The sequence below is a fragment of the Penicillium longicatenatum genome (assembly GCF_028827895.1).
Source record: "Penicillium longicatenatum strain IBT 33135 chromosome Unknown contig_2_segment0_segment0, whole genome shotgun sequence".
NCBI classification, from domain to species: domain Eukaryota; kingdom Fungi; phylum Ascomycota; class Eurotiomycetes; order Eurotiales; family Aspergillaceae; genus Penicillium; species Penicillium longicatenatum.
Genome location: NW_026643120.1, coordinates 2,156,521 through 2,174,643, shown reverse-complemented (window position 1 = coordinate 2,174,643; position 18,123 = coordinate 2,156,521). Strand labels below are relative to the sequence as shown.

General features: G+C 49.6%; 9 protein-coding genes across 9 annotated transcripts; 4 read left to right on the top strand and 5 right to left on the bottom strand.

Annotated features, from left to right (window-relative positions):
- Positions 1 to 1,327: 1,327 nt before the first annotated feature.
- On the top strand, positions 1,328 to 2,611 carry N7484_003339 (uncharacterized protein; the record flags this gene model as incomplete). Its single annotated transcript, XM_057113759.1, has 1 exon — positions 1,328 to 2,611. One exon carries the CDS (start codon positions 1,328 to 1,330, stop codon positions 2,609 to 2,611), a length of 1,284 nt encoding a protein of 427 aa, XP_056973899.1.
- A 334-nt stretch (positions 2,612 to 2,945) lies between these two features.
- Positions 2,946 to 3,989, bottom strand: N7484_003338 (sterol desaturase family protein; the record flags this gene model as incomplete). Its single annotated transcript, XM_057113758.1, has 1 exon — positions 2,946 to 3,989. The coding sequence occupies one exon, from the start codon at positions 3,987 to 3,989 to the stop codon at positions 2,946 to 2,948; it is 1,044 nt and encodes a 347-aa protein (XP_056973898.1).
- Positions 3,990 to 5,194: 1,205 nt separating this feature from the next.
- Positions 5,195 to 6,696, bottom strand: N7484_003337 (SEC14 family lipid-binding protein; the record flags this gene model as incomplete). Its single annotated transcript, XM_057113757.1, has 4 exons — positions 5,195 to 5,719; positions 5,772 to 6,146; positions 6,226 to 6,367; positions 6,428 to 6,696. The coding sequence occupies 4 exons, from the start codon at positions 6,694 to 6,696 to the stop codon at positions 5,195 to 5,197; spliced, it is 1,311 nt and encodes a 436-aa protein (XP_056973897.1).
- Positions 6,697 to 7,656: 960 nt separating this feature from the next.
- Positions 7,657 to 8,523, top strand: N7484_003336 (sugar O-acetyltransferase; the record flags this gene model as incomplete). Its single annotated transcript, XM_057113756.1, has 3 exons — positions 7,657 to 7,869; positions 7,939 to 8,334; positions 8,407 to 8,523. The coding sequence occupies 3 exons, from the start codon at positions 7,657 to 7,659 to the stop codon at positions 8,521 to 8,523; spliced, it is 726 nt and encodes a 241-aa protein (XP_056973896.1).
- A 205-nt stretch (positions 8,524 to 8,728) lies between these two features.
- N7484_003335 (Zn(II)2Cys6 transcription factor domain-containing protein) lies at positions 8,729 to 9,406 on the top strand (the record flags this gene model as incomplete). The annotated part of the gene is made up of 1 exon (XM_057113755.1): positions 8,729 to 9,406. The coding sequence occupies one exon, from the start codon at positions 8,729 to 8,731 to the stop codon at positions 9,404 to 9,406; it is 678 nt and encodes a 225-aa protein (XP_056973895.1).
- Positions 9,407 to 10,692: 1,286 nt separating this feature from the next.
- On the top strand, positions 10,693 to 11,478 carry N7484_003334 (glutathione S-transferase family protein; the record flags this gene model as incomplete). The annotated part of the gene is made up of 1 exon (XM_057113754.1): positions 10,693 to 11,478. One exon carries the CDS (start codon positions 10,693 to 10,695, stop codon positions 11,476 to 11,478), a length of 786 nt encoding a protein of 261 aa, XP_056973894.1.
- Positions 11,479 to 11,876: 398 nt separating this feature from the next.
- N7484_003333 (putative transcription factor (Snd1/p100)) lies at positions 11,877 to 14,689 on the bottom strand (the record flags this gene model as incomplete). The annotated part of the gene is made up of 2 exons (XM_057113753.1): positions 11,877 to 14,399; positions 14,552 to 14,689. 2 exons carry the CDS (start codon positions 14,687 to 14,689, stop codon positions 11,877 to 11,879), a joined length of 2,661 nt encoding a protein of 886 aa, XP_056973893.1.
- A 356-nt stretch (positions 14,690 to 15,045) lies between these two features.
- On the bottom strand, positions 15,046 to 16,061 carry sod1 (superoxide dismutase SOD1; the record flags this gene model as incomplete). Its single annotated transcript, XM_057113752.1, has 5 exons — positions 15,046 to 15,068; positions 15,130 to 15,226; positions 15,293 to 15,444; positions 15,507 to 15,686; positions 16,049 to 16,061. 5 exons carry the CDS (start codon positions 16,059 to 16,061, stop codon positions 15,046 to 15,048), a joined length of 465 nt encoding a protein of 154 aa, XP_056973892.1.
- Positions 16,062 to 16,825: 764 nt separating this feature from the next.
- Positions 16,826 to 18,021, bottom strand: N7484_003331 (sedoheptulose-7-phosphate:D-glyceraldehyde-3-phosphate transaldolase TAL1; the record flags this gene model as incomplete). The annotated part of the gene is made up of 4 exons (XM_057113751.1): positions 16,826 to 17,446; positions 17,511 to 17,794; positions 17,885 to 17,896; positions 17,964 to 18,021. The coding sequence occupies 4 exons, from the start codon at positions 18,019 to 18,021 to the stop codon at positions 16,826 to 16,828; spliced, it is 975 nt and encodes a 324-aa protein (XP_056973891.1).
- Positions 18,022 to 18,123: the final 102 nt, after the last annotated feature.

Here is an 18,123-nt window from a genome sequence, read left to right as displayed (position 1 = left end):
TCACCAATGCCAGCCTTGGGAATACGGCATGTAGAACAGTTAGACTATTAGACCCACTATATACCTTTTCCAGCTATAAGTAGCCGCGCTCATTGAGTTTGAGATTTAGCCGGATTAACCCCGCCCCCGATCTATCAGAACCTACGAGTATCAGCACGTGTGGTCAAAGCTGAAGTACTTTTGCAACATATAGGTGTTTTTGTGGAACTTGAAGATCTTCAGGGGTCTCACTCGATGGTTTCTTTTACTGGTGCACCCCCAATCAGCGATACTCCCATGCAGAAATGTTTCTCATCATTGAGAGGGCCCGCCGCGCTACTATCATCTCAGTAGGGTAAACAGCGAACGTGACCGGACTTCTCATTGTATTTCAATGTGAAGTTTCTATAATGAAAATCAGATCATTCGTCTAGATTTATGAAGTGTTGAATATGTTACGGTAGTGGTCACTCAGAATACCCTTACTCCTTACGTAGATTGTCTTCTTTCTCCACCCAGCTCATATCACATAACTTCACTCCCTATTCAGCCTACAATTTCACCATCATAGCGGTGTATACAGCACCACCAAGCAAATTATGGTGCGTCAGGTCTGTCCACATTTGTATTATGTCGCTCGGGGGGGCATTTCTCTAGTAGAACTCAAGATTAACGAAATGGAATGCCACATGTAGCATTCCTTCCAAATGTTCACTGCCATTTACCCACACAAACGCTTTCAACCGACGACTAAAATTCTTATCCCTTTGGCTAGAGCAAATTCGAGGAACTTTCGATGGTAGAGGGTTCATACTAAATACTAGATATCATTTGGAAGGTCAAAGCGGGCCCCGATTACTAATGCGACCAAGGTAACCTACAATTCAGTCAACCATTGGGCTTTATGATCTATCCAGTCTGACGAGATTCATGATATGGAAATGTGATACTCGACATTCAGTCCACACCGTCTTTGCCAGATGAGCACTGATTATGCAGTCCAGAATCAAATAATCCGCCCTCGGGAAACTGCTCTCGGCCAGGATGACCCAAGCATGGAGCTATCTATAGGGTAGGGTGTCAATAAAGGTGAAATGGGCAGACTGTATCCCGCACCACCCCACCTGCACAGCGGCGCGGTTGCCGCGTCAAAAGAAAACAGTTCTAATCGCGCGATCTTACATTCTCATGCCTTATCTACGACCCATTATATTCTTCCGTAGAATTCCGTTTCCCTTCTTTCTCCTTCAGACTCCTCAAAATAACAACCCCCGCCCGCAATCTCGGGAAAGTGCCCTAGCTCCTTATCATACAACGCAGAACAATGATCTAAATAAACGCTCAAGACATGTCATCCGATTCCAATGCGCCCTCTGAACTTTCAAATCTGCCCGAGAGATGCATTCACTCTCCCAGTGAGAAACGTCTGTGGTGTCATTTCGTCAACGTCACGTGTCATGTGTTGACTCTGCCATTCGATGGAGGCTATGACCCCATCATGTCGGGCATCATCTCGAAGGCCTTACACGACACAATGGTACTGAATGCCATTCTGTGCTTAGGGGCATCACATCTGATCAATCAGTTCCAAGCGGGATCATCCGAAGTAAAAGGGTTGATGGGAAGCAAAAAGAGTCTCCTGAGGGGAGCGCAACAAGAACTAGCCACAAGGGTCCTCGCCCTACGGTCGCCAAAAGGAACAACGGCAGACGAGAGTGCGGAATACGAGGCACTCCTCACGGCCTATCTTTTACTTTACCTGTACGAAATCTCAGAAGGCACCGGGGACCACTCATGGAAAGCTCGATTAGATGATGCAAGATCGTTTGTGTATGGCGTGCTACAGAAACATCGAAGTCCGAGTGAATCGGGTTCTCGACCAGAGTCAGAAAATGATGAAATTCAAACACTTTCCTGTGAAGACTTCGAGTGCCTAGGAATCGATATATTTCTGATGCAGTTCTTTTCATATCATGACATTCTTGGAAGCGTGACCAACAACCACAAAAGCTCCAACCGAAGTCAGAGAATGGATGGTTTAATATCATTACAAGCTTTCCAGACCGATTATTTTGATCACGAATACATGCTAGGACTGCACCATGGACTACTTGAGATCACCTCGCGCGTCCATACTCTACAATTGGATACTTCAGATTCTACAGTCCCCAGACATGAGATTATAACACGAGCTGTTAATATTTGGCAAGATGTTAGTGAGTGGACCGTGCCTGAATTTGACTCGGACCTCCGTCATATGTACGAAGCCTACATTGCCGCTATATCTATTTGGGTCTTGTCGATCATACATCCTGGCGATGTTGCAAAGGACAAGGTCCAAACCATGGTCGCCAGAGGCCTCATTAGCCTGTCATTATTGGAAGGATTTGAGTTACAAACCGTTTCACTTTTACCGTTTTTCGTCATCGGACTTGGTTGCATACATCAGCAAGATAGAGAGGCGTTTGAGAGGCAACTCTGGCGGCTCGAGATAGCTCGGTGCTTGGGGTACATTCGCATTTGTAGGGGGAAGATTCGAAAGGCATGGCAGGATTATGATGGAGGAAACAATAGATCATGGGATTGGAATTGTATATCGCAAGCGGATGGCCTAAGCCTGCCGCTCGCATGAACTTGAGAGTTATTCAGATTAGAATAGAGACAACTTATCAAATAGAACGAATGCACTTCATGTTAGCCATGACCCTACATATGTTATTCCACTGTGCGTGAAAGGGACCACTAGCATAATTAAAATTCAGTATCAAAACTTTAAGGCTTCATTCAATCATTGGTATAGACATAAACTCTAGCATGGTATCAAAAAATATAAACATTATCGACTCGGGAAAGTAAAGGGAAAAAGCACACCAGGATTCGCCGGTATACCCAGCTTTATGTTCAAACAAAGGAACCAAGGGGCACAGAATCCGAATCATTTTTAAATCAAAACATTTCGTCCCAAATCAATACAACGGCATAGGCGACTGGTTCACGTAATCCACATTATGCTCCACCGACTCGATCCGATCGCAGCAGGTACCGAAGATACGATCCCAAAGTCGAGTCTGCTTCCCGTAATTATGGCTCTTCTTCCAACCCTTCCGGTGATGCAGATCATGGTCCTCAATCACCAACTCCGCGTCGAAATACCGAAGTAACCAGTTCAGCGTCGAAGGCGGGCTCGAGTGAACACGAAGTCCACTGTGTCCCGCCAACTCAGCAAAAACAACATACTGGTGACAAACCCACCACTCGTAGAAGCCCATTGGCATCCCGACGAACTTCATAGTGAAATATGTCATAAGCGGGATACCGGCAATATCGAAGAACTCCTGCTCCAGGTCTGCGTAGAGGGTGAGGAGCGGGTTGGGGTGCTTGGTCAAGTGGTGAGTGCGGTGGTACTTCCATAGTGGTTCGAAATCGTGCATGAGGCGGTGGTACCAGTAGAACCAGAAGTCGAGGATGATGCCGTACAGGCCGATTTCCAGTGGCAGCCAAAGGAAGTTCATGGATGAAGGTGCTTCAGCGGTGCGGTAGGCGAGGAAGACGGACATCATGGGTCGAATTGTAGATGTTGACATAAGGGAGCGGACGACCTTTGCGACGCCGATATCTGGGACACCGTCGCGGGCGTGCTTATCGCCATCTAGGAAACCATGGATATGGCCCAGGCGGCGGAGGACGTGCAGTTCGTGAATAGCGATCAGCTTGAAGCTGATGCTGTAAAAGATAAAGGCGGCGAGGGTACTGAGATTGCGACCTGTGTACTGGACGTACGCGTGTTGTAATAGCAGTGGAATGACAGCATGGGTGATGACCCAACGATGTGTGGACCAGTTTGGGACATAAGGGACAGCGTCCTCTTTCAGGTGAACGGGGACGTTCTGGTCGAGATGTTCCGGGTGAATTCCGAGTAGTTCGTAGAACCAGTGGAACAGAGTCCACTCTGAGCGGGCCTGCCGGCGCCAAGTGGACTTCATGGAGTCCTTGGGATTCCGTTCGGCCATGGCGTAAGATATAATTGTCTGCGCAGTTTGAGTATCGAAAAGCAGCGATTTCCCACTTTCCCCCGGGAAAACGGGGGCAGCGTGGGCTTTTAAATGATTAAAAGGGGACTTTGACCTGTCGATCCCCTGAACCACTAAATCACTTCGGCATCATGTGAATCTCCACTCTCCGCAAAAATGAGCCTCGGACTGGTGTCGATCTCATCTGATTCTGGAATGGTGTCTTCCCCAACATTTTTCGTTCGGGTCCAGATTCCAGTTGGCTATACACTTGGCTGCCTGTGGGACCCATGGATCATGCATCATGCACGGAGATTTATAACCACTTTGGGCGCTGGGGCGTTTGCCTGCATCAATCATGTTCAAGCTCGGGTTATGATGACATAAGGTTGTTCCAGGGTTACTGAACATATCAGATGATCTAATCATATGAAAGTAGTGTAACTCAACCTTAAATGTGTTCGATGCATCGATGTGATGAACCGGAAACACGCACGTTGTTACGTCTAAAGGTCCCGAACCATGACATACCCCTGGATTATGTGATCGACTGCTCATTGGTGGATTATGCCTAGGGTTTCTACATGTCAAAGTGGCAAGTTGAACAAAGTTATAATGATCAAATAATGACAGTCAACTGGCAACAGGTTGGCCATATTTGCAGGTCATAATGCTGAACGTTTTGGGTGGGAACTGGGTCTTGCCAAGTGGACCCTGTGTCGTGGAAATGTCAAGTTGGACTCTAACATGAGTGGACAACGAGGGGGAAAGGTTAAACTCACATGGAAAATCAAGTTACAAACGAGAGATTGATAATCCAATTCGAGCGAACAAAACATATATTCTATCTACTATCGCACACCCAAAAGAGAATAAACAGATATCGAATTAAGACCTAAACCAGACGAGATAATAGATCCTCGAAGGATCATCTTCGATGGTCAGGCAGCAAGAAAAGTAGGCGAATCATAAAACAGGCTCACCGGCTAACAGCCCACAAAAGATCCTTAAAACCCCCCGAAAATGAAAAGAGAAATGTTGGGACGCAAAGGCCCTCTAATGCACATGCACATGCAAATCGATATAATCAAACAATTCCAAGCCAGGCAGACGAATACAAATGGCCTCACACGAGAGCCTCGGTTTAGTAGGCGATCGACATCTTGTGGTCCTGGGCTATTATCCCACTGCGCTTCTATCTGCGTCTATGCCGCAGCGGTGGTAGTCTGAGCCTCCTCGGCTGACACCTGATCAATGTTGACCGCTACCTTCTCGTTCTGCGTCGGAACGGGGGTAGATTCAGCGTCGCTCGCAGATTCGAGAGGCTTGTCGGCATTTTCGTTGGTCTCCGAGGTAGGCTTTTGCTGCTGTGTCTGGGGAACGGGGATGGTATTTCGGCGGTCTTTGCCGTTTTCGGTGCCCACCACCTCGATCTGATCGCCCTTGAACAGCATAGGTCCCTTCAGAAGGCTCTTCTTATCGCCCTCGCCTTGAACCTGAGCGCCCTGCAGCAACGCGCTAGCCGGCTCGTCCAGGTTAGGCATGTCGCCCCATTGCCACTCCAACTCGCCACCGTATTGCTTTGGGATGCTGGCGGGGTCCATGAAAGATGCAAGAGTAGGCTGCACCTCGGCGGCGGACAAGATAAAGATCTTAGAAGTGGTTCCTGGGTCAAACCAGCGCTTGATCCAGCCCCAAACAGTAGGGAAGAAACCCGGAGCTCCCACAATCTGTTCACCAGTAAGCATGATACTCAATGATGAAAAAGAGAACTAAACTCACAAAGATACGATCCAGCGTCTCAGGATAATGAGCCGTCGCCAACACACTAGCATCCTGCATGTGGCTCTTCAAGTTCCAGAATTGCTTCAACCCAACTCCACTCACGTCGACAATATTGGTGGAGGTCACGATCGGCGTCTCGGGATTAGGTCGAGACAGTGCCGAGCATAGTGGCATGACAAACCCAAGAAGGTTCTCATACAGAGCGAACAAGTTGAGCAAGCGCGCCGGGACAGAGGACGACTTATGAGTCTCGGGGGTACCAGTGCTCATGGTGGAGTTGTAGGCGGCCATTTCCTTGGAGTTGAGGTGGCGGATCTCGAAGACGTAGATAGGGATACCACGACGGTCACGACGACCAGTCCATTGCGGATACTGTACAGATGCGAGGCCACGAGTTAGTCCGTTGCACCGCATTTCTAAATCGGGCTGAGTCAAAAGGTGAGTTACGAACCATGCGTCGAGCCGCCTCGTACGAGTCCACGCCGATGTTCTCGTACAACGCCTCAATAGCATTCTCTTTGCGCCAATCCTCTGTATCCTTGAATTGAGCCCACGCACCCTCGACATCAAACTTCCGAGCGCGCAAAAAGCGCCTGTAGACATGATCAGCATCAATTCAAATACGGGGTTTATGTCTCAGGAGTAGAACATACAGCAAGGTCGCATCATCATGACTGGCAGGCTTCTCCTCTACACCCTCCGCTGATTCCACAGCGACGGTGTAGTATCCACGCTCAGCACAGACCTTCTTGAACTCGACAAGCTTCTCTTCTTGCTCCGGTGTCAGGTGTTTCAAGTGACCCGCAAGCCATGCTGTGCCCGCGGCCGCGGTGGCGGAGGCGGCAGGGTCATTGTTGGACGCGGATGCGGTGCGCGAGAGGTCCTCCGCCTGGCTGTGGTTGGACTTTGTTCGCCAAAGCATGATGATGAGTCTTCCTGTTTTCGAAAATGGGATCGTCCCCTGTTCAAAGGAATGAGAGTGGCGGAGGATGATCGGGGAGAAAAAGAGGCGGTCAGCCGCAATGAATTTGCGGAGTACATTACCAGACCCTGGAAACGCGCCTCCCCAAATCCGGATGCTATCGGAATTTAGCCAGGGGTAGACCGCGGTTGATTTGAAGGATCTACATTGTTCTAGACTACCTCTAGATCAGGTTGCACGAGATCTCATGCCCGACCTGCCATCTTATCAGATTTTCCCACGCATTTAGAGAAGGCGAGATCCATGGTGGCGTTCGTTGAGAAGATTTTTAGGATCACGCTGAGTCCGCTCTAATCGGACCATAACAAGATGTTTAACAAAATGAAACTTTTTTGAGGAACGTAGATACAGTAAAACTTTGAGAATTTGCTTATCTTTTAGTCTCTATGAACAGGTTGAACATGGTTGAATCCCATGCCCAAGTGATGAACCTGCGGGGTATATACTATCGGCACGGACCATGTACACGTGAGACGTATTGTAGACACGCACTCGACCTGAGGGCTACAATATTACGGGAACCGATATGGATCTGCATACATGCATAGCATTCCAAGTAGTACAGGCGCACGTACTTGTACTTTGAGATGCGTTTCATACTATCGCATACTTGGGAAATTCCGGACCCACGATTGGCTCTCTTGATCCACACGCGCGGCTACTATTTACCCAAAATAGGCAATTCTTATCTCCACATGGATCGAGTCCCTGGGAATTGATTCTCTCTCGATCAACATTTCCGAAATGATACCGGTCGTTGAATTATACATTATCTCATAGGTGGTCCCCACGCATCTCGGCTTGACCTTATTGCAGAACTTGGCATCTTGTTAAATTCCAACTGTCCTTATTTCCCTCTCAAGGATACCTCTCAGAGACTTCAAAGTGAGAATCTCCACAATGCTGTCCAATATCGACGAGAAAGATAATTTGGCCCGGATGGAGAGAGGTGAGCTCTATTACGCCTTCTCCCCGGAGCTGGTCGCTGCGCGCAAACGATGTGGACGTATTGTCGGTCAACTCAACCGTGCGGGGGAATTGTCCCGGCGAGAACTGGCAGTGTACTGGAAAGAGTATGTCCTGAGCTTTACATTCTTAATCCAGGAAGACCTGGTATTTTCTACTCCGTTGGATTGAGCAGGGGCTTCTTGGCTGGACTCGCTAATGCAATATATATTAAAGTCTAACAAAGGATCCTCGGCCTCTGCCGCCCCCGGAGCGACAGACGAAGAAGAGGATGCAATCCTGCATGAGTATCCGTGGATTGAACGACCTATCAACATCGATTACGGAACAAACATCAAAGTTGGCAGTAACGTCTTCATCAACTTCAACTGCACTATCCTCGACACGTGCCTTGTATCAATTGGAGCGCGCACTCTCATCGGGCCCAATGTGTGTTTCTTCAGTGGCACTCACCCTTTAGATCCCGACCTCCGCAACGGTACCAATGGCCCAGAATTAGGGTGTCCTATCACGGTTGGCGAAGATTGCTGGATTGCCGGAAATGTCATTATTCTACCGGGAGTAACAATTGGCGACGGATGCACCATCGGTGCAGGCAGCGTGGTCACAAAGGTAATGGTCACATTGTTTTGAGAGCGGTTGTTCCATGTTTCGAAGCTAATATTAAGGTCTTATTGCATCTAGGATGTCCCAGACTGTCATGTTGTGGCCGGGAACCCTGCTAAAATAATTCGCAAGATTGAGCGCAGTGGTAGACCAAACGACCAGGCCGGTGTGCAAGGCCCGACTAACGGTTCTTGAAGTAATGAAGCCATGAAAAATAGTACTTTCAGTCAAACCATGATGCCTAGATTACCCAGTACTTCTCAGATCGTTAGCTCAGCCTTAATCTTGGTGACTCCTGCCAAGAAAGTACTTCTCACACATGGCGTGTTGCCACGTGATATTGCCCCCGCATAGATGTCCCTGCCTTTACTCTCCCACCCGTCTATGATCCAACACCAAAATGACAGACAGTGCGCTTACATCCCATGATGCCCAAGTCAAGTCACGCCCACGATGTCGAACTGGCTGCTTAACGTGCCGGCGTCGCAAAAAGAAGTGTGACGAGACTCGTCCCTCTTGTGCAGGTTGTCAACGTAACAATATCGAATGCGAGTGGGAATCCAGTGCCTCACTGTTGGTACCTAGACGTCGCTTTCGACATTCGCGTCTTTCTGAAAAAAGTTTGCCTAAGGAGGCACGGGAAATGGTGCATGTCTTCACCGTTCTAAAGCCGGACATGGTCGAACGCCTGCTCGGTCATTTCCTTCATGCCAGTCCAAAGTGGCTTTCAACTCGGACGGGGTCACGAAGGACTGATTATCTCAAGTGGTTATCTCCTGCGTTATCAGAAAGCCCTCTAGTTATGGACTGCATTCTTACAATTGCCTCTGCCGATCTACTCAAATATCACCGTGACGATCTAGAGCTCCGGCACGTTGCCGTGGAATACTATGGACAGGCAGTATCTAGTCTTCGAGTAGCAATTGAGAGCGAAATAGCTGCTTCTCCGTCCGACACATATCTAAATGGTGCGAGCTTCACTTCTACCCCTTCTAAAGTATATCTGAGCCACCTCGCTAATCCGTCCTCACAGACTATAACCCGCTCGCGGTACTTTTACTTTGTCTGCATGAGGTAACTTATTCGTGAAAACCCTTGAACCTTTCTCTTGAAGCTTGAAATTGACAATTCTAGACACAAAACTTCACCAACAGTGAGAGAATACTCCCGCATCTTAATGCTGCTGTCTTTCTTCTACAGAATCGCATCTCCCGCGGAAGTGAGAACACAATCCTAAAAGGCTTTGTATTCGAGATGTTTTGTTATTTCTTCGCCCTGGCTGCATTTTCCCTTGGGCCCAAGCTATTAATTCATCAAGCCTATTACATCTTCAGTTCCCCATCGGTCATTAGTCACCTTCAGCACGGCAATATAATGGGGACTTCACAGCACTTATTCATCACCATTTTCCGCATCTCGAATCTGTCTCAACGTCTGAATTCCCGATTGCCTGACGAGGCATCTATGGCCAGAAAAGAGTTACTGTTGTTGGATCAGGAATTGGTCTCCTGTGAAATGAGCTTTAACGTCAAGCACAATATGGACATCGAATGTCTGAATGATACCATCACATCTGAATTATATCGCTTAGCGTGTCGGATCCATGTCAGAAAGCTCCTTGATCCATTCACCGCTGATGAGGATTCAATGATCCCCTCTTTGGTAGAGACTTTTGTCCATCAGCTGCAACGTCTTCCTTCAGATTCCCCATCAAACAGCATCTTGAGCTGGCCACTAGTGGTGGCAGGTTTTTTCGCAACTGTCAACCTACATCAACGGATAATCGCCGAGAAACTTCTTCATATCTATGACGAGTGGCGATCGGATATATTTTCAAAAAGTGTGTCATTTCTGCGAGGAAAGTGGAAAAAGGACAGAGAGTTGAAACAGGTTCCTCCTTCACGGTTGTCAACAGAGGCCAGTCCAACGATCTGGTGTAAATTTCCCGTTATTCTGGCCTGAGACCATTCTACCCAATCACGGGGGATATTCTTCTAGGCATGACCCTTGACTGAAACCTATTCAAATGGCTTCTCAGATCTGAATCCTCCCATACGGCTAATCTCCACGCTTGGTCTTCGCAAAATCCGAATGCGGAGACTTTTCACAGAGCTCGGAGACATTCCATATAGCCTCATTCTATAAGATAACCCGCCATTGGTTAGCAATACAGGCACGTCAATTTGCGCAAATATCTGCTCAAGCGCATGATCGCGTGAAATCCCCGAGAAAATCTCCTCGTTCTTGTTCAAAGAAACTATAAATATGGCCACTAGACACCAGAATCTCATATGTATTCCACGATCAACATTCTACCAAATGCCTTCTTCCCGACACTTTATATTCAACTAAAGATTCCTGGAAATGACTATGTCCGAGCAAGTCACCCAACCCAATTCCAAAACTTTGTGGATTTGGCCTAGCGGCATCTTCCCGCGCCGCGTGGCATACTACCTTCGCGTGAAAGGACTATCCACCGCCGACTTGGACAAAGAGAATCTAAGGCTGATCCCATGCCACATCGATACAACGTCCCAAGAACTCAATCTTGAAGCTATCCCAGGCTATGAGAAACGACCACCCGGATTCTCGCTTCCAGTCCTTCGTATCATCGACTCAGAAAAGAAAACATTCATTGCCGAATCCTCCAGCATACTAGAGTACCTTGAAGATCTGTTTCCAGATCTACAGGGCTACCACAACCTCCGAGGAGACGACATTATCCAGAAAGCAAAAGTTCGTGATATTGTTCAACTTACGAACGAGTTGCTTACATGGTGCAACGTGCAAGTCCGTCACTCGACTGATTTTAGCCTGCTGTGGAGCGGGATGACAAAAGAACAACAAAGTGTAGCTGCTGCGGAAGATGCAAAGGTTCAGATTGCTCGGATGTTGAAACGATTGGAGTCATGGATAGATGACAATGGAAATGTTAGTCTGGTCAGGACTGCGTTGCCTACGACGGCAGACGTGACAGTCGCCGCGGCGAAGGTTTCGATGGAGGAGATTTATGGTATTCGGCTCTTTGAAGGATTTCATAAGCTTGAGGCTTGGTGGGGTCGATATGAAGCAAATCCTTGGTTTGTAACCAAATCTGAGATGGAAGATGTTGAGAATGGCAACATTGTTTCCCTGTTATCACAGTGTTAGGTGGCTTTGGGAATAGTCCGCTAGGTCCTTGGAATATACAACAGTTTAGTTCCGAGCTTCATATCCGTGAGTCTGCCCACTTGTTAGAATGTTAGATTTGAGGATATCAGGAGGGAACTTTGCGTTCATTATATTTGAATTTGCACTTTAATGCTGCAATGACTATTCAAATGAAAACCCCATCCACGATCGAAGGTCGACGTGCAATAAAAACCGGCAAAGGTGCCATCAAGAAGTTGCATAGGGCCACCCAGCCCAGGATAAAAACAAGACAAAGCAAATTACAGAAGGATGCATATCATATGGCACAGAATTTCCCTTTTTCCCATGCCCGAATCCCAGTTTTGTACAAAATGAGTTACTCCAAGGCAAGAATCTCCTAGCTAGGCGCAGAAGATTTAGTCCTCGGTCAGATCACCGTACTCCCACATGCCGCGGCGCTCAGCCTTGGCCTCGTCCTCGAGAGCACGCAGCTTCTCCAGGGTGTCAGCCGAGGCGCGCTCCCAGGCCTTCAGCTTGCGGGGCACCATGGCCATACCCTCAGTGATGATGTCAGCATTGATGCTCTGATCAAGGCTCTTAGACACAGCTGGGTCCATGAGAGTGACGTGTAGGACACCCTCAGGGTCCACATAGTCGACATTGGCGACAAGCTGGCGGTCGAAGGCCTGGTCACCCGTAAAGTTCACACTGTCCTCAAGGTAGTCAGGGGCAGTGGGGAACTGGCAGAAGGAGAGGACAGCGTCGACGGCCTGGGGGCGGAGCTTCTGGACTGAGAACTGTGGCTGGGTGAGTGGGCGCAGGCTAGACCATGGCAAGGACTCGGAGTTTCCAAAGTCAACGTAGACCACCTCGGCGGTCTGCTTCTCGCGGTCGTTACGGCGGACCTTGGCGCGGTACCAGTTGTTGTCCTCGGTGAATTGAGCGGCAACCCAATCACCAGCCTTGGGGGGACCTGCAAGAGGGGTATCATTGGCCTTGTTAATGTGGAAGGACCGGAAAGCGGACATCAGCTCGGTCAGAGCGCTGGTTCCATTGCCAATCTGCTGCACCTTCAGACGGCCAGTCTCGGGGTCAATGTAGGTGACCATGACATCACGGTAGTCCTTACGACGCTGGGCAGGGGCAGCATCGCTGTCAGTAGCGGTGGCATTGGCGGCCTCTGCGGCGGCTTCGGCCTCAGCGGCTTCCTTGGTCGGGTCGTAATCGTGCCACAGACCCTTGCGAGCATCCTTGGCACGTTGCTCAGCGGCAAAATACTCGGTGGCGTGACCAGACTGCTCGGCTGAGTATGCGTGCACTGTGGCTAGACCCTCTTCCAGCAGAACCTTGGTGAAGTTCTCCTTGTTGACGTACAGGGTACCAATGAACCCACCCACCTTGTCGATGGTCTCAACGTCAATCTCAACATCACGCTGCATGCAGCGGCGGTTAGCCAGATCGTGAGCCTCTTGGCCAAATGGCTCACCAGCCTCGTTGGGGCCGCGTGCAGATCGAGGAGCACGAATACCAGAAAGCACAAGGGTCAGTTTGGCGTTCTCACGAGGGACCAAGACAGTGAAACGAGAGCCGGACTTCACAAAGTCGACAACAGCGGGAATGCGCTTGGAGCGCTGCAGCACACCAACCTCAAGCTTGGCCTTCTGGACATTCTCGGAGTAGTCCACGTACTGCTTGGACTTAGGTGGCTTGGGGGACCACATACCACGGCCGTCCTTTTGCGCCTCAGCCTCGGCAGCAAGGAGAGCATCGTAGTCGGGGGAGCGATCATCATCGTCCATACGGTGGCGGATGACAGAAGCGTAGCCGGCCTCGACCAGGGCCAGACCAATGTTGGTGCTGCCCTGGACAACTGTAGCAACCTCGCGTGCTTCATAGCCCTCAGTAGCAGGCTTCTTGCCGTTAATTGTAACCTTGACATTCTTAGCAATGACACGCTTGCGCAGGAACTCCTTGGCATTAGCAGCGAATAAAGCCTGGTTAGGGTCAGACGGCTTAGGTTGGCGAATGCTGGTAAGGCTGATTTTCTTCTCCTGACCAGCCTTGTTGCGAATGAAGATGGTATCCGCATTCAGCACGCGGGTAACAGTGTAGTCTGCAGCAGTGGCACCGGTGGTCTTAGGTCCAACGTGGCCTGTGAAGATTCCCTTGCGAGCATCCTTGGCAGTGTTCTCCGCCTGGCGGAGAAGGGCCATGTCAGCACCGAGAAGTGTAGAGTGATGATCCTGGCAACGAGCGAGACCAGCCTCCAGAATGAACCGGGCGATATTTCCGTTCGGGTGTAGAAGGGTAGCAACAAGTTGACCTTGTGGTGTGACACCAAGCAACGAAACCATCACCTTGCGCTGCAGCAAACGCTCTTCAACAAACTGCTGTGCCTCGTCACCAAAAGGCTCTGCGGCCTGCTCCTTGCCCTCAGCAGTTGTGCGCTTCGCGGCAGGGGCGCGGATACCAGCAACGGCAACTACAGTCTGTGTGTGTTCCTTGGGCGACAATAACAGACGCAGCACCACACGGTCACCATTCAGCACCTTCTCAATAATACCCTCAATCTGCTGACCCTTGAACTTTTCCACGAGCTCTGCACTGCTCCACACTTCATTGTTTGTGTCAATCAGGCCGTCGTCTGAAGCAGCCCAGACACCCTTATTCCCGTCCTGAGCCAGAGACTCCAGAGCACGCAGGCGACCCAACAGCTCTATGGTTTCAGGAGAGTCATCACTCCGCTTTCCTGCCTCCTCGCGGACCCGGGCCCAACCCTCTTGCACACAGATGTCGGGCAGCTGAGCGTTCAAGCCAGGTAGCCTGATGATACCATATTCACGCTTGGCGCCGGTGGGGATAGTGTAAACGACTTGGAATTGAATCACCTTGCCGACAAGGAGTTCACGGAGGAATTCACGAGATTGAAAGCCGAATGCCTAAAGGAATGGAATAGTATGTCAGTTCATCATTCGCTCCGTCTCTGCGAGCCGGCAATCTGCATCTCCAAGCAGCTCTAACTTTATGGGACTCCTGAACAAAGACGGAGATCGCCCATTGAAGTACCCAATTGGGACCAGGGAACACATACCTCATCGCCTTCCCTCCTTAATCTAGGAGCTGATACATAGGCCAAGCTTAGGATGCGGTCTTGTGTAGGATTGGTGACATGCGACAGCACAACCGTATCGCCTGACAGGACGGACTTGACACGAGCTTCGAAGGGCATGGTGGGAAAGAAACACCACTACCACAAAGAGGTAGCACAAGAAAATTCAATGACAAAAAAAAATGACGCGGGAATTGAAGAACAAAAGTGAAGTTGAGCAAGAAGGGGGCGACCAGCTTCGGAGGCGAAACGTGGCCGGTGTTTATGTGGGGGAAAGCGGTCTGGACACCACAGGATTTAGACTAGGGAGTACGGAGAAGTATAAGGAACTTCCCGGCAATATGCCCATACTACAACTGATCAATTCGGAAAACAAAGAATAATTGGCATTGAAATCATGTCATCCTAGCCAGGAAATATCCTGAACTTTTCATCTTACATAAAGATGGAGGGATACCAGAGCTAGTTCATCATATTTAAGCGGCAATACCGATGACACCTGGAAGTTTTCATTAATAAGGGGCACACTTTAACTTTCCAAATGAAGGAACAAAACTTACCACAGGCAGGGCGGGCTCCAGCGTTACCAGTCTTCTTGGACTCCTCGTTGCCACCCTTGCCGAGGTCGTCAGTGCCGGCGTGGACGACCAGAGTACGCTGTGATTATCAGTACAAGTCCCGGTCACGTCATCTACAATTGCAATGGCTCAGAGGAGAACTTACGCCCAGAACACTCTCGGCACCGATCAGCTTGATAAGCTTGTCCTGAACGGAGCCGTTGGCGTTGCCCTCAGCATCGGTCTTGAAGTTACCAAGGTCACCAACGTGACGGTCGGCATCAGTGGGAGCACCGTGGGTCTTGCCGAAGGGGTTGACTATGCGGATGATTAGCCTTAATCCTTGGAAAGGGTACGCATATGGTATATGTCGATCTTACAGTGGGGACCGGCGGAGGTGCAGCCGTTGGTGTTGTCACCGAACTGGTGGATATGGAAACCACGCTCGGCGTTGGCGTCATTACCAGTAATGTTCCAGGTGACGGTGGTGGGAACAGACTCGTCGGCCTGCTCGAAGGTGACAGTACCGGCGATCTTCGAGTCACCACGGATAACAGCAACTGATACAGATTGTTAGCATGCAAATTAAGTTGGACTTATATATTCCAGAAAGCAGGTGGAATGTCCCCAGCCTATGGAAGCTCGGAATGATCTGAGCTCCCGCTCCCGCATCCGAAAAGCAACCACCTGGACAGCTTCCAGCCCTCTTCAGCAAATCAGAGGATGCGTATCCTGGAGAGTACAGGAGCATAAGATCTGGTGGAGAGATGTAGGCTACAGGGAGCAAAGCCGATAGGTCCGGGCTGATCCCCAAGGTGCTCAAATGTGCTCACCCCAAGGTCCTTTGCCACGGACGTGGAGACGGTGAAGATCCAATAACAGAACTCAGATCCATATAGGAAGAGATTTATGTATCACTCACCAGCCTTGACCATTTTGACGTTTATTATTTCAATTGATTTGAATCTTTGGGGAAGGAGGTTAATTGTGAGGGGAGGAAGAAGAGGAGAGAAAGGTGGGAGCAGCAGAATAATAAGCGGATGATGTTGACGTGACTGCGTTACCGGGAACCTTCCATACCTATCCAGGTACCAGATACTTAGTGTGACCAGCTCAATAAGCGGGTGACTGCTTGTACCAAATACCCGATTACAGCACCAAAACAGCTTCCCCCACCTTCCTAAGCGGGACGAGGGGAAATGACATAATGCCGAGCTCAACCCGGACCAGCTATACACAGCTATCAGAACATGATTGCTATTGCATTCTCTATCCAATTGTCAGACCAAAAGATTGAATATAGATAACTGTATACAGAAAACTAAAATATTTAGTAAAGTTCTCAATGTAATACAATGTCACACTGTGTACAACTGCGGGGTTCATTTCGAAGGTCTGGGATTAGAAATTCTGAATAAGCCGACCTGGTCCAGATCTTTGGGGGGTTTAACCATTGGCCTCGGATGTGTCGGGCCTGCTCTGTCCGAAGACCGAAGATACTGCCTTTGGCCTACATTAACCTACTACGTTCGCAGCCTATCGTAGATTGAAGTTTCATGATGCACAATCATAACAGAAAAAAAAAATTTCATATTCATCAATTCGTATCTACCGATTCCAGCATTTTGAGGATTGCCAATTTACAAATCATAACTGTAGAAAGAGGGGGTAACATCGAAAAAGAAAACAATCACTCAATCTAAGCCTGAATCTTGGCCTTGAGGAGATCCTTCAGGGTGATGGCATCAGCAGCGAACTTGGAGATACCCTCACGGAGCTTCTCAACAGCCATAGCCTCCTCGTTGAAGTCGAAGCGGAAGTCGACCTCGTTGTTGAGGTACTCGCGCTTGGGAATGTCCAGGCTGGCAGCGTTGGCAGAGTCCAGCTTCTTGGGCACAGCGTCGGTAGAGTTGTACAGGTCCTCCAGCAGGTTGGGGGAGATGGTCAGGTAGTCACAGCCAGCAAGCTCGGTGATCTCACCAACGTTGCGGAACGAGGCACCCATGACGATGGTGTTGTAACCGTGCTTCTTGTAGTAGTTGAAGATGGCCTCGACGGACTTGACACCGGGGTCCTCCTGGGGAGTGTAGTCGCGCTTGTGGGCGGCCTTGAACCAGTCAAGGATGCGGCCAACGAAGGGGGAGATGAGGAAGGCACCGGCCTCAGCGGCGGCGATAGCCTGGACGAGAGAGAACATCAGGGTGAGGTTGCAGTTGATGTTGTACTTGGACTGCAGAATGTGAGCGGCCTTGATACCCTCGTAGGTGGAGGCGATCTTGATCAGGACACGGTCCTTGGAGATGCCGTTCTCCTCGTACAGCTGATGTCATTGTAAGTTTTTAATTCTGTAAATTTCCAATTCCCGCATGGGGTGTGTTGCATACCTTGATGATCTCAAGGGCCTTCTTGACGGAGCCCTCGGTGTCGAAGGACAGCTTGGCATCGACCTCAGTCGAGACCTTGCCGGGAATGATCTTCAAGATCTCCTTGCCGAACTCGACCAACAGGCGGTCCAGGGTGGCCTCGACCTGCTCGTCGATGGTCTTACCGACCTGCTTGCCGTGGGCGACGGCAGCGTCGATGAGGGCAGCATACTCGGGCTTCTTGGAGGCAGCCAGGATCAGGGAGGGGTTGGTGGTGGCATCCTGGGGCTTGTACTTGCCGATGGCTGTGACACATTAGTTTATCTGGATTGAAAGGAAGGATAGTGCAGAGGGAAGTTGGGCGCCACCTGGTGGCGAACGAAGGGGCTACATACTGGCAAAGTCACCTATATAGCGCAGGTTAGTGGATTGCTCAATGCATGCTTTATCCCGGATGTGTCGGGTGGAACTTACCAGAGTCGCAGACCACGACAGTGCCGGTGGCCTTGAGCTGCTCAAGAGAAGAAGTCATGATGGTATAGAGATAGGATGAAAATTAAAGAAGAAGAATTGGAGAGGATGAAGACAGAAGAAGGGAAAAGTGGCGAGGGGAGAGTATTTAGAGGCGGGGGGA